This window comes from Poecilia formosa, unplaced genomic scaffold (genome assembly GCF_000485575.1).
Source record: "Poecilia formosa unplaced genomic scaffold, Poecilia_formosa-5.1.2 Scaffold427, whole genome shotgun sequence".
NCBI lineage: Eukaryota > Metazoa > Chordata > Actinopteri > Cyprinodontiformes > Poeciliidae > Poecilia > Poecilia formosa.
Window position 1 is genome coordinate 268,374 of NW_006800366.1, and position 13,319 is coordinate 281,692.

Genomic DNA, 13,319 nt, shown 5'->3' on the forward strand with positions numbered 1-13,319 from the left:
TGTCAAGTAAATCAATGTCGAATTTTGTACGTCCATATCAAGTTTTCATAGCTGGTAGTTGAATAATAGCGCCTCTGGTGGCTGGATGAATGAAAGGCTTGGTGAAATGTCAGCAATTACTTTTTCTCATAGATTTTTCTTCCTTATCTCGACACACAAAAAAACAGTCTAGGAAAAAAAATGACACAAAGACAGAAAACAAAATTTATGATGACAAAATTAAAACATTTATGGGGTTCCTATTTTATTTTATTTTTTATTTTTTGCATGTTTTTTCTCTTCTCTCCAACTTTCTGGCAGCCCTCCCATTTTGAAAAACGCTACTCTACGGAATCTCTGAGACCAGAACCAGAACATCTCAGATTAAACGGGCCTCTGGTGGGTTCTGACCTCTGACCTCTGCAGATGGTATTTATTTGAGTAAAGAAGGGCAGAATTTTTGTTGTTGTTTTGTTTTGTTTTTTTTTTTTTTTTTTTTTTTTTTGTTTTTCGGTAAAAAAAAAAAAAAGAAAGAAAAATAAAGAATGTTTTCTCCTCCATGTGGGACGTTTTGTTGCTTGATCCAAAGTTTTCAGCCAGAGTTTCTCTGCAGCTCATTCTGGAAACTCAAAGCTGTTTTTCTGTCTTTAAGATGCTGGAAGAAATAAACATTTAAACACAAGCTGTCCTGAGGTCGCCATGACAACCACCAATAACCTGACATCAGCCGGCTGCAGGTTGGCCTCGTTTCCGTGGCCAGGTTAACAAGTCCCTGACCTTCATCCTCCTCCTCCTCCTCCCAGCAGGCGCTGTGTTCCTGTTGTTGATGCAGCAGCAGCGACACGATGTTCTGCCGCTCAAATTGAAGCTGATTGCAGTTTAGTATTCAGTCGGTCAGGAGAAGCTGCTTCATGAAACACAAACTGAGCCTTTCAGGTTCTGCATAACTCAGACATAAATATTTACATTTAGATCCACTGCCGGTTCCGTTGTTTTTACTACAACAGTTCTGTTGTAGTAACAGATCAATAATTTGATCGTGAATTATTGTTTCACGATCAAAATATATGCATACACACCCAGTAATGTTACACTAAATGTTTCCCAGCAGCTGAACTTTGACCTCCTTTTGACTGGTGTTTTACCTTTGACTCTAAGAACTCATTTGAAATATTTGAATTTTGAATTTGTATTTATTTCATAAATGGGGACAGTGCATATTAGCCAGAAATATGCAGAAATATGCACTTAGTCGACATGAATAAATCAGATAAATATGAAAAAAATACAATTAAGACACATAACATGCATGATCTATAATGTATGACAGATTTCAATACATAACTAAAAATAGAATAATTCACAGTAAATATTTTCAATAAAAATAAAAACAAGTCACATCCGTAAAAAAACAACCCACATAGAAACATTAATTTAAAAAATGATCAAAGTATGAGAACAAGCCTGATTATCTAGTAATCAGTGATTTCCTGAGCAAGTTCAGCAATGTAACAATTCATAGTTCTACAACTGGAAAACCGTCACACAGAAAAAATGCAGGTTTTAATAGAATAATCAAATTTCAATTCAGTTAAAATATTGCAGTGTGTTTTATCTTCGCTGTCTGTAGAATAAAAACTCTTCTTCTATGGCTGCAACCAGCTGAAGAAGGTCTGAGCTAAATTAGATTCACTCTGCAGAGCTAAAACCAACACATGAACAGAATTTCTGAATTTACTTCTTATTTCTGAATATTCAGCTTGCAGGGAGTGATACTGTTTTTATGTGGATTTGTTTCAGCTGGTTTCTGCTCCTTCCTGCACACCTGGTCCTCATTTCCTTATTATCATCATCATCATCATCATCACAGCTGCACACAGTTAGTCAGAGGCTCCATAAGTTATAAATATTTCCTAGGATCCACTGGATCCTTTCAGACGGTTTAGCATTATCACAACAGACAACAAGACCAGCAGATCTTTGTGAAGGACTTTGGTTCAGTTTTAGGAACTGAATAAAAAGTCATCAGTTAAACACACATTAATCAAACCATTTATCAACCAAATAAGCAACATTTTCAATTCAAAACTTCTTTTAGAGCTAATTTATTGAATAAAAAGCCACATGAGCTCAACAACAGAGATTTATAGTTTTTTAATCTGTTCAGGTTCTTCAACCATCAGATTTAGAGCAAAGTGTTTGAGGAAGTCCTGATCATTCATGGAGCTTCCAAATCCAGCTGTTAAATCACACTTTTATTTTTTACAGTCTTGACGGCAGCAGTTAGGGCTCCAAACTGTCCAAATTGTCAAATGTTATCTTTGTTTTTTTTTGGTCATTTTATATCATAACTTCTGGCTGATCCTTCAGACCTCCATAGGATCCTCAAATAAGCAGATGTACTTATTTTTACTTTTATAAAATTGTTTATTGGCATCCAATTTCTAACAGGAAGCTTTTTTACTCTGAGCTAAAATAGAGGAAATATGACTCTGTAATTTTCAGCTGAGTCACCTCTTCCTGTCTAATAAAACTCTTAAAATGTCTCGGCTCTGGTTGTCTCCGTCCTCCATGTTTGTTGTGATCTGCTGACATGAACTCCCATCCGCTCTGCTTTGTCGGCTGTTTGATGGTTTTGAATCTTCTGTGTAAATACCAAAGTGAACTAATAGCTGCAGTGTTTGTTTCTGTGTCATGATGAGCTTTAGGTCCACAAACAGACGTCTGCCTCCATGCTGCTGTTCAGACCGAGGTTATAAATAAAGGTTGAACTGAATCTGGGGCAGGCAGATGATGGGAGCTCCACCGCGACATGAACTCACTTTAATATGCTACAAAAATACATGAAGTGTTTTCCTCCCAGCTGCAGGAATGCCATTAAACAGGAATGTGGCACAAAATCATGTACTAGAGACCAGAAGCTGAAAATAACTGACCTTTGACCTCCCAAATGTTTTCACTGAATGACGGAGTAGAGAAGGCATTACTTTGTGAACTTTAACTTTTATTTAATTACAACATACAGGGAAAAAAAATCTGAAAATGACACAAAGCAAAGATTTTGCCCATATAGAAAAACATTCCCATCCAGCGGTGCTGCACTGCCTTATCAGAGGAACCAAACTGAGAAACATTTGAGATGAAGGACCGACCTTGAATGTGACCAAAGAGGCTCCACCTTAAATCTATGACAACTTCAGGTATTCTGGGAAGATTTTTGACCATTTATGAGGTCAGACACTGATGTTGGATGAGGAGGTCTGATCGCTAATTCAACCCAAAGGTTTTCTATCAGGTTGAAGTCAGGCTCTCATCCATCTGTTTATGAATCTTCTTTATACTCATTATGTCACCAGGTGACTCTGAACCCATCCAAATCGATGCAGGGGTGCCAATACTTTCTCCAGCTGAACAGAAACTAAACACAAGCTATTAAAGAGGAACGATCTCGAGTCAGTTCACAGTTTGTTATTCCAGCTGGAAACTAGAGATCAGGATGAACTCTGTGTTTGAACCTTCAGAATCACATAAAGACTGTTACAAAGTCAGCCTTCTACATTTCATATATTAAAGATCTGCTGCTGCTGTATCAACCTTCCAGTGATTCCAGTGTAACAAAGTGATTAACGGAGGCTAAGAAACATTCTTTACCTACAAAAATGACCAAATCAATAATTGTATAATTACTTATTATAATAACATCAATAAACAAGTAATTATTGATAATAATAACACCAAATAAAAATGAAGATACATTGATTAGTTACTTTGGAAATTGTGAAGATTGGTTAGAAAACAATGGAGAGATTTGGAAATTTTAAACAGAGACAGATTAAATAAGTAAAACATTAAAATTTGGACCAGATGATGATCCAGATATTCAGGATATAAAATAAACCAACACAAAATAAAAACTGAGGGAGTGAATAGCGACGTGAGCTGGATCAGGATCGATATATCTTCTGTAAACCAACAGGATTTCAGTTTGACATAAAATTATTTAATCCTCCTGGTAAACCAGAGGCTGAGCAGAGCCCTCCCCATCACGTGCAGAGCCTGCACTTCTCGGCATGATGTCATGTTTCCACTTCAGACTGAGTTTACCTCACATCATCCTTTAAATATTTAATGAGTTTATTTCCATTCTATTAAGTCTCTGAATAAAGTAAACCAAACATATGACTTAATTGATTTAAAAATAAAACACACTAATATTAAACCTCCGTGGTCACGTGACCCACCGATGGAAAGAATGGGCGATCGTTCGGTTTAATATTGGGTCTGACTGAAATTTATTCCATGTTTCTTTTATCAGGGAGAGCAGCCCACAGCGCCACCTGTTGGCCACCCTCACCCCTGTTTAAACCAGTTGATGGAGGCCATGTTTCATGATGTTTCTCTGAATGTTGGACAGTTTGAGTTAAACTTCCAGGCCGTTTGGCAACAACAGTCTGGCTCTATAAATACCCGCTTGGATGGAAAAGGGAAGTGAGGAAATTTAGTCATCTGTTCCGTCTTTCTGTTTGTCTGCAGGAGACACAGCAACATGCTGCTGTTCACCTCCGTCTGGCTCCTTTCAGGTGAGAGACCATTGGGGTTATTAAATGGTGCTTTGATTAAATCAGGATTTAATTTCATAAAACTTGTCAATATGCAGGAGGTTAGGCCTGAAAACATGACTCCTTTCCCTATGTGCAAGAATATTATATGACAGCATGTTGCGGCCATAGAAAAAACAGGAGTACATTTATGCCAAAAAATTCAGAAATGTTGAAATTAATTGCAGAATTTTTCTAGAAAAAACAAGGAAATTCGAGTTTAGAAAGTCAACATTTTAGAAAAGAAAAAATCCAGAAATGTTTAAATTAACCTCAGACTTCTTTTAGAAAAACAAATAAATTTCTGAGTGTTAAGATAAAAATTTTCAAAGTTTGAGATTAATCTAAAATTTTCTAGAAAAATCTTAAACTTGGGTTTATTTTGTAATGAGAAAAAAATAGGTGTTCATTTTTTAGTTATAGTTCCACCATATTTATTTATAAATTTATGTTTCAAACCATTTAATTAAAAAGCTAAATATTTTGTTTGAAAATTAAACAAAGGTATTTAGTGTCCAACTAAATGTTTAGATTTGAGCTAAATATTTAGTTTACAAACTAACTACGAGGCGTTTCCTAATCACACGGATCGACTCATTCACTTCTGGATTAGTTAATGACTTCAGAAACCCAATTATGAGACTTCAGAAGAACCCAAAATGGCAAAATTACTGAAGCATCCCTTTGTTTCTGTGTCAGTGACGCTACGTGTGTCAGCGGTTGCCACGGAGACCGTGGTGGGCGTGGTGGGACAGGTGGTGATGCTCCCGTGTCGGTTGGACGAGGCGAAGCAGAGCGGAGTGGAGGTGTGCTGGGGAAGGGGGAAGCCATCACTGTTTACCTGCCACAACACCCTGATCAACGGCGCCGGGGGTCAGGTGACCTACCGACAGTCACACAGGTACGCCCCTACAGTCACACAGTTGCATTCAAAAGCAGGAAAATTCTGATTGCGCCTGAAGATTTCAAACTTTTTAAGGAAAGAAAAATGTTGATCTGATTACAGCCGTTCTCTTATGCTAGTGAGTGAAGCGGTGTCTTTCTGTCTTCTGCAGGTTCTCGGTGTCCTCCTCCACCTCCGCTCTGTCCATCTCTGGGTCTCGGCTCTCAGATGCTGGTTTCTATCACTGCAGAGTTCAGCTGCCCGGACCCTTCAACGACCCAACGTCCACCGTCCACCTCATCATCATCCAGCGTACGCTCACTCCTCCACCTCTGACTCTGATGATGTAGGCTGTTACATCTCCAGCTGCTGGCCTGAATCGTTTTGTTTTCTGCCATCTTGCAGCTCGCTCTGTGATCGCCGAACATCTGGGCCGTGAAGATGTGGAGAAGTTCAACACACCAGACACCATAACAAGTAGGTGCAATCTGATCTGAGAGCGAGCGGCTGCTTAAAGGAGCAGTATTAAATTAAATCAACTATTTTTAGTTTTACATTTTTTTTAATGTTATTCCCTCATCTAAAACATACCCTGACACTTTCACGCATGATTTCTAAACAATTCTGGATTTGACAGGTCTCATCACAAATCAAAGAGGAAGGGATGTCACAGTAGGTGCAGGAACAGAGCCAGTGGTAGCTCAGGTTCAGGTAGGTTTACTCCATCAATTCCACATCAACAGCAGGAATCATCTTCTGCACCAAGAACAAACTCAAAACATTGTTTATCAATTCATTAGTTTTAATAAGTTGGTAAACAGCTTGTCTAAAGTGTGTTTTTCATTTGTTTTATGCTACTTTTTTTTTTTTTATTGTTCATGAATTAATTTTTTATTTTTTTATTTTTTTATGTTTTTACTGATCTGCTGCCTGTTTCTAACTCCGGTCAGTCTCCTGACCAGGAGGAGTCGGTGAACTCTCTGCAGACCTTTATTGGAAGCACTCTGAGACTGGCATTTATCATCTTCATCCCTGCTGTGCTGCTTGCTGCTGGTTACAGTCCGTGCAAAATAACAAACTGAATCAAAATATTTAGAAACATTTTTTAAATTGGTTTAAAGTTGAACTCTTAAAACTCGTCTGTTGGCTGCAGGAGTTTGGAGATCTAACCAGGAAGTAGAGACTGAAGGAAGGTTGGACCAATCAGAGGAGGAGGAGACCAGCTCTGTGTGAAGATGAAGAACAATCAGCAGATTACTGTGATCCCCGACCTTCTCCAATGTTCCTCTTTTGGGACTTAAAACATCAAAGTGGCATAAAACCGAAAAGTCTTCATCTGTTGTTTTCTCTGTCAGAACTGAAGCATGAAATGTTCATCTTAACAACAGAAAGATGTTGAAGATTGCCTATTTTCTTACCCTCATTGTGTTTATTTTATACATACAAATTAGATTTTGGGTTTGATCAGCCGTTCTTTAGATCAGTTTTCTTCTGCTGATGTATTTCTATCTTCATTCTAAATTGTTACAGCAACTCAAGAAGTTCAGCCTTCTACAGAAGCTGCTAATCATGTTTTCCATCTCTATTATTCAGTCTGTCATGTAGTCATCAATCACTGTGTGGCTTGGCTAGGACAGAGGTCAAGGCCATTTTCTTCCCCCAGTACTCAATTGTTCTGCTAGGAAACAAAAGTTAAGTCCTGTAACATCAAACCTTTTTTCTTTTTTGCTTAAAAAAATGATGGCAAATATGTACATATTATTCTTCTGTCCTTATTTTATTTCCTCTAAAGCCTATACATTTAAATACTTTGTCTGCATACTGAGTGTTTGAGACCTAAATCGGTTTCCTCATTTTCGCACTCAATCTTGGCCAGTAAAGTTGTTCTGAGTATAAATAAATGTGGCAAATCACGAACTGTATTTTCTATCATCCAATGTTGTTAATATCGTAATTGAAGTTTGGCCATTCTAAGTGATTTGGATGTGGAGGTGAGCCGGTTAGCAGGTTAGCCCTGAGCTGGTTACATACAGAAAAATAACCCTTTAGCCAAGAGTCCTTAGCTGAGATAGTTTGGACCATGAGGTCTAAATAGTCACGCAGGAACAAAAACAAATTGGAACAGGATTTAAATATCTGAGAAATATATTTCTTTGTTTCTATTAGCAGAAAACTAAAAACAATGTTATTAGCTAAAACGAATAGTAGTAAGCTAACAGCTGGTCACGTGATCTAATCAGTCACAGGTGGGCCGTCGCCATATTTAAGAGACTGTAGCACATGCTGGAGATGTACTGAGGGGTTTTTTGGTTGGAAAAATGTTGTCGTTCATGTGGAGAAAGTAAGTTTAACATATATTTTCCTCCTTTGGGGTTTAATGGCATCAATTTAATCCTATTGTGTTTGGTAACTTCGTAATTTTTCGGTGTTTTCAGCTGCTAGCCGAAACCGAGCTAACTGCTGTAACGCTGTTGGAGCCTTTCCATTAGCATAAATCAGATTTAGTCTTCACTAATTTGTTTTAGACTAAACTGGGGGTAACTACAAAAACGACCAATTTCAGACCGTTTTCGGTTATGTAAGGTGTATTGCAGTTTTCTGTTTCTATACAAAACAGTGTCTGCTTCTATACAAAACAGTGTTAGTTTTATTTTCCTTCACACAATATGGTATCTTAGTACCTTACAGCATATTTTAATAGAGAAATGACATTTAATGGGAAAAGAGAACTGCGTCTGGTTATTTAAATTGTCCCATTTCTGTCATCTGACTGATTTAATTGTATTTGACTTCAGCAGACTAAGTTTTATACATGTTAAGACGACGCAATGAGGAAAAAACAACTTTGTTTTACATAACAGTAAAAAGTAGAGCCACGGCTGTTTGAAACACGTGTATTTTGCGGGCAGTACCATTTAGTAGTGTGCCTCCGTGCTGGCTTATAGGTTATTAAAGTAAACCGATGTAAACGTCCAAATGATATTGAGCAATGTTAGTTACCGGGTATATCATTGCAATGGATAAAATCGGTACTGCAGCGGGCTGTTTTCGCGGTTTTCCTCGTTAGTATAGTGGTGAGTATCCCCGCCTGTCACGCGGGAGACCGGGGTTCGATTCCCCGACGGGGAGGCACAACTTTTTCATATTTCAAATTAATATTTTAGATTAATCTGATCTGAGACGCCATGTCGCCAGATCTAGTAACAGAGTAGTTATTACACGGTAATTACTATATATATATATCCCCATTTACTCTTGAAATTAGTCTGTCAGTTCTCTATTAATAACTAGATAGTTATGTACCTGAGTTCCAGGTCAGAGTTTGTAGTTTAAGTTCCATTTTGCTCTATTGTTTTATATTCTTTAACATGTAGAATATTTGCTAGTGGGTTTTCACTATTTTTCCATTTCATTGAGGTAGATTTGATCATAAATAAGAACTGAGGATAAGATTGCCCTGTCAATAGGACATATTTTATGTTTGCACTATGGACAACTGACTGTATGAATAATTCTGGTCTTTTTATGTTGGTCCTTTTATTTTAAGTGTATGTGGCGCCCCACATACACTTAACACTAGCTAAGCACCAATAGCTAGTGTTTTGGGTTCATACTGTCCTTGATGATGTTTATTCATGTTGATTCAGTTGGAGTTGGATACACAATGTGAACTTACCTTCATAATCTTGTTTTATATTCAGATTATACACCAACTTGTTTAATTCTCATCGTGTGTTAGCCACAACAGAAACTGAGACAGATATAATCTCTGCTTGTCTTTACACAAGTCCATCCAGCTGGGCTTTTCTGCAGAAATTACATCCGATCCTCCTTGAAAGCTTCAGAAGCCGATTGTCAGAATATTCAATTACTAAAATAATCATTTACAACAAACTGACCTACAGAACAGTAGGTCCTGTAGGTGAGTTTAGTCTGTTACCTGAGGTAAAGTATCTTAATTCATTGAGGCAGAAAATGTCTCCTTTTCAGCCAACTGCTAAATCACTAACGTTTAATTCTTTTGTTTCTATCTTTCAGATTTTTCTGAAATGTTAGGATTGAACCTGATCCCTAATGTTTACGGTGATGATGTGATGCTGTCTTTGTGTCCAGCTCCGACCACCTAGGCCCCATCAGAACCTCAGACGTCCTCAGAGATCCGCTGCTGCTCAGACTGCAAGTAGAAACTCAGCTGGTCTAACGACCTTCATCCTGCTGTTCTGTCACATGATCATCTCTCTCACACAATCCAGCAGCCTGCTGTTTCTGGCCATCCAAGTAGCATTCACACCCTCCTATTCATCGCCCAACAAGCTATTCTGAAATCATCCTCTTTCACTTCCTGATCCAGCTGATCAGCTGACCACACCGAACCTCCTGACTTCCTGTTCTAACAGCAGCAGCTCCACAGAGGAGGTGAGCACCATGAGGCTGTCCTGAGAGACAGCAACCAGTCAGACTTATTTAATGGTCGATGGTTCATTAAGTTTCCTATTTAAACCACGTTGTGTAACTCCAGTCATCAGAGCAGCAGTCAGGATGTTTCAGTTTAAAACGGTTTCCTCGGTTTAAACCACAGACTCACTGATCTGAGTGGATCCATGTATTCCCATATTGTTACATCCATGAGTTCAGTTCTGGCTTCAGTGATGATAATAATGATTCGTGTTTGTAGGATCAGCAGGAGGGCAGCAGGCTGATCCTGGTTCTGGTTCTGATGGCTGCTGTTTAGCTCTCCCTGAACTGCTCCTGAGTTCCCCATCTTTGCTTTTTGTTGTTCAATAAAAAAGCCATTCGACTGCATTTTACCCCCATACCTAATTTGTAAACTTCCCAAAAAGAAGCTCAGAACAATTCAGTTCTTGTCCAAGAAATTAATACCATTAATTAATAATTAGTACAAAAAACTGAAATAGGCAACAAAATTACAAAAACAATACAGCAACAGCAGAAACTACTTACAAATGTTATCAGTCTCTTCCTGAGCAGCTTTTCAGCAAAAGATTGAGAAGCTGCTTCTCCTGCTGCTGGACCTTCTTTTTGTTGTCTCGGCCCAGCGCCCTCCTGGCCCTGGAGCTGACCTTTACAGCAGACTTTTCCCAGCAGGCTGAGGGCCTTTTTTAGTGTCTGTTGAAAGAGGAGAAAATCAAATCAGGTTTTCATGTTGTGATAATGACTCACTAAATATAATTACAAAAAAAAAAAAGAAAATTATTGTTTCTTGTCCTTTTTCAGAAGGAGTTAAGGAGGGACTCTGCAGGAAAAAAAACACATGGAAAGAAATTAAATCCAAGATGAGTACTGCCCCTTAAAGCTGCACACTGTATGAAGGAAAGAGGACAATAAGAAAGACCCTCACCTCATCCTCCTCATCAGAGGACTCCCCTGTTCTCCTTCTTGGCCCTCTTCTTTTTCTCCTCAATGTCTTGCATCTTCTCCTCCAGCTCCGAGAACCCCGTCTCTTGAAGAGAGAATGCGTTCTCATCCTACTTCTTGAAGCTGGAGGGAGGGAGAACAGGATGCGGGCCTGTTCTTTGGCTGGACGGCGCTCTTAGCGAGGGAGGTCTGCGAGGGACATCATTGACTGAGAGAAAAACAAGCCCACCAGTTCTTCTTTCCACTCATGTTGATCACAAAGCCCCGGGCATCCTCCCCTGTGTTCTTCCGAACCTCCCTCACCTCGACCACCGTCATGTTCACGAAGACCCATGTTCTATCTCTGTAAATGGAGGCGACAAATGCACTGAGGTAGCCGTAAAAACAACTCCTCAACTGGTCGCGCTCTTCCTCCTCCATTTCAGATGAGGCGGTAAAGAGAAAAAATGTTGGATGTTGCATCTCTTCTGTACACATTCAACCTTTGGAGAAGGATGGCAACATCTTACCTAGCAGTTCAGGGATCTTCACCCTGACCAGCTGCCTGCAGCTGGTCCAGGACCACTGGTGATACGGCGCACAGCTCCTTGGCTGACTTCACCTTAATCTGATGAAGAGCCACCTCAGGTTTTCTCTAGGTAGAGGCAGCCATGCCGGCGTTAATCTCTCACCATGTCTGATCCTTTAAATTATGCAGGGGAGCACGGATTATAATCCAGGAGATTATAATTATATCAATTGAAATTTTTTAAAATTATTTTAAATTTGAATCTCCTCACTGCCACTCCACACATGCTTTATCCAATCTTGACACACTTTAACTGGGAACCAGGCCCTCTTTGTCATCCCCAGGTGAGGTCAGCTCCACCTGAAAGCGACTAGAAAACACAGGGCAATAGAAATTTAGGATTACTCGCTCTGTATCGCCCCATGAACCTGCTGTGGAGGAACTTATAAGAGAGTCTCAGCTCTTTCAGGGTCTGCTTCCATGTTTTTGACCCGGTGGGTCTGGAACAGGTGCCACCTACTATGGCCGACTGAGCGGCAAATAGCAGCTGACTTAAAAAACCCTGAAAGATTAATTGTTTCATCTTTCCATTGAAACACGGATCAATTTATTAATAAAGATACGGAGAAAATGATGCATTGTTGATGAATAAAGGATGTTTCTGTTTCTAATTTGTTACGGACGTTTTCTGTAGTCATTTGACAGGACAGTAAATGTATTTCCCAGTCACACCAGAGAACCCAGTGGACATGGAGTTTGTTTGGGCCTCGTTTCAGAGGCCTGTGGCAGAACCTGCACAGACGCCCAGCAGGATGCTCCTCCTTGGCCTTTCCTTTCCTCCGATCCTCCGTCACCGCCTGGCTTCGGCTGAGAGTAGCTTTGCAGCCTCCAGCTCTTGAGTTGTAGAAGTTGGCAAACGGCATTCTAGGGTCAGTCAGACCCTCTGCTACGTCGGTCTGGTAAACCTTTTTACAACTAATAAAAATACTTTACCTCTACAGACTGATCAGTGAACAGAGGTTCCATCACCCTGAAAACGAGACTTTGGATGATGGACAGTTCCTTGTTCTCTTTTTCACCAGCTGCTGATCTTTCTGCTGCTGCACAATCTCCTTAAACATTTGGTCAGTTGGTGTTTTTGTTCAGGGAGCTAAATTAAAGTTTAGATTCAGAAAAATTTAAATCTAATCTAAATTGGTCTGGCCTGTAACTTCCTTGGAGAGTCTGTTCAGGTCTGAGAGCAAATCAGGATCAAAAACAGCAGGGAGCTTCACATCTGGTAGTTTCAGATCCACAAGGCGATGTAACTCTAAATGAGCGATACCCATCATCCCTGGTGCCTGGAAGAGCTCAGTGGATACCTGAGTCCCAGTGACTCACCTGGCCTGGTGGAGGTGAAACCCCTCCTGCTGAGAAGTTCCCTGCAGATTGATCCATGGAGGTACAGCTGCCTCCTCAGCCTTGACGTGGTTCAGTTGGATTGTTACACCATGTCTGTAGAGGATACCCCCTCCAACCTCTGGGTCACTCAAGCAGCCATGGAGGATGTGAACCCATTGGATTCTCCACACTTTGAGCACTCATGTTCTGAGAAAACCCTCTGCAGAGCACTCTCCACGCTCTCCACCAACTCTCCAGGATTCAGGACCTTCTTGTGGCAATGCTCTTTGATGTGCTGCTTCGTCGGGTTCGGTGGCTCGATCCCACAGAAGACATAGGCCTGCCGCACCGTCTGCAGGTCTGACTGGTCAACAACACAGAAAGCAGCTGACAGAAATGTGTAGAAGATGCTGTGCAGTGGATGATACTCTGAAATGGTTCTAGCTTGATGCTCATTCCACTGTTGTACTTCTTCCTAGAAACTCAAGTGCTGGTGAAGTTTCCAGAAGTTGCTTCAACTTTCCAAGAATCCCACAGCAGGTTTCCCTGAGGTCCAGGATTAGGGCTCATGAATGCAGAGCAACAATCAAAACAT

The 13,319-nt window shown here is 40.0% G+C and overlaps 1 protein-coding gene and 1 non-coding gene across 4 annotated transcripts; both read left to right on the plus strand.

Moving 5' to 3' along the window:
• The first annotated feature begins 4,342 nt into the window (after positions 1-4,342).
• On the plus strand, positions 4,343-12,015 carry LOC103155397 (hepatitis A virus cellular receptor 1 homolog). Of its 3 annotated transcripts, none has more exons than XM_007577071.2 (9): positions 4,349-4,559; positions 5,277-5,478; positions 5,633-5,772; positions 5,866-5,937; positions 6,098-6,171; positions 6,411-6,519; positions 6,614-7,801; positions 9,499-9,876; positions 10,696-12,015. In XM_007577071.2, the coding sequence occupies exons 1-7, from the start codon at positions 4,526-4,528 to the stop codon at positions 6,691-6,693; spliced, it is 711 nt and encodes a 236-aa protein (XP_007577133.1). In that variant the 5' UTR covers positions 4,349-4,525; the 3' UTR covers positions 6,694-7,801; positions 9,499-9,876; positions 10,696-12,015. The 3 variants fall into 3 exon arrangements, with proteins under 3 accessions (XP_016519025.1, XP_007577133.1, XP_016519024.1); XM_016663538.1 differs by having other exon boundaries at positions 9,574-9,876; XM_016663539.1 differs by lacking the exon at positions 6,411-6,519 and having other exon boundaries at positions 4,343-4,559.
• On the plus strand, positions 8,518-8,589 carry trnad-guc (transfer RNA aspartic acid (anticodon GUC)). The gene has a single exon. It is a non-coding gene; the product is annotated as a tRNA-Asp (tRNA).
• Positions 12,016-13,319: the final 1,304 nt, after the last annotated feature.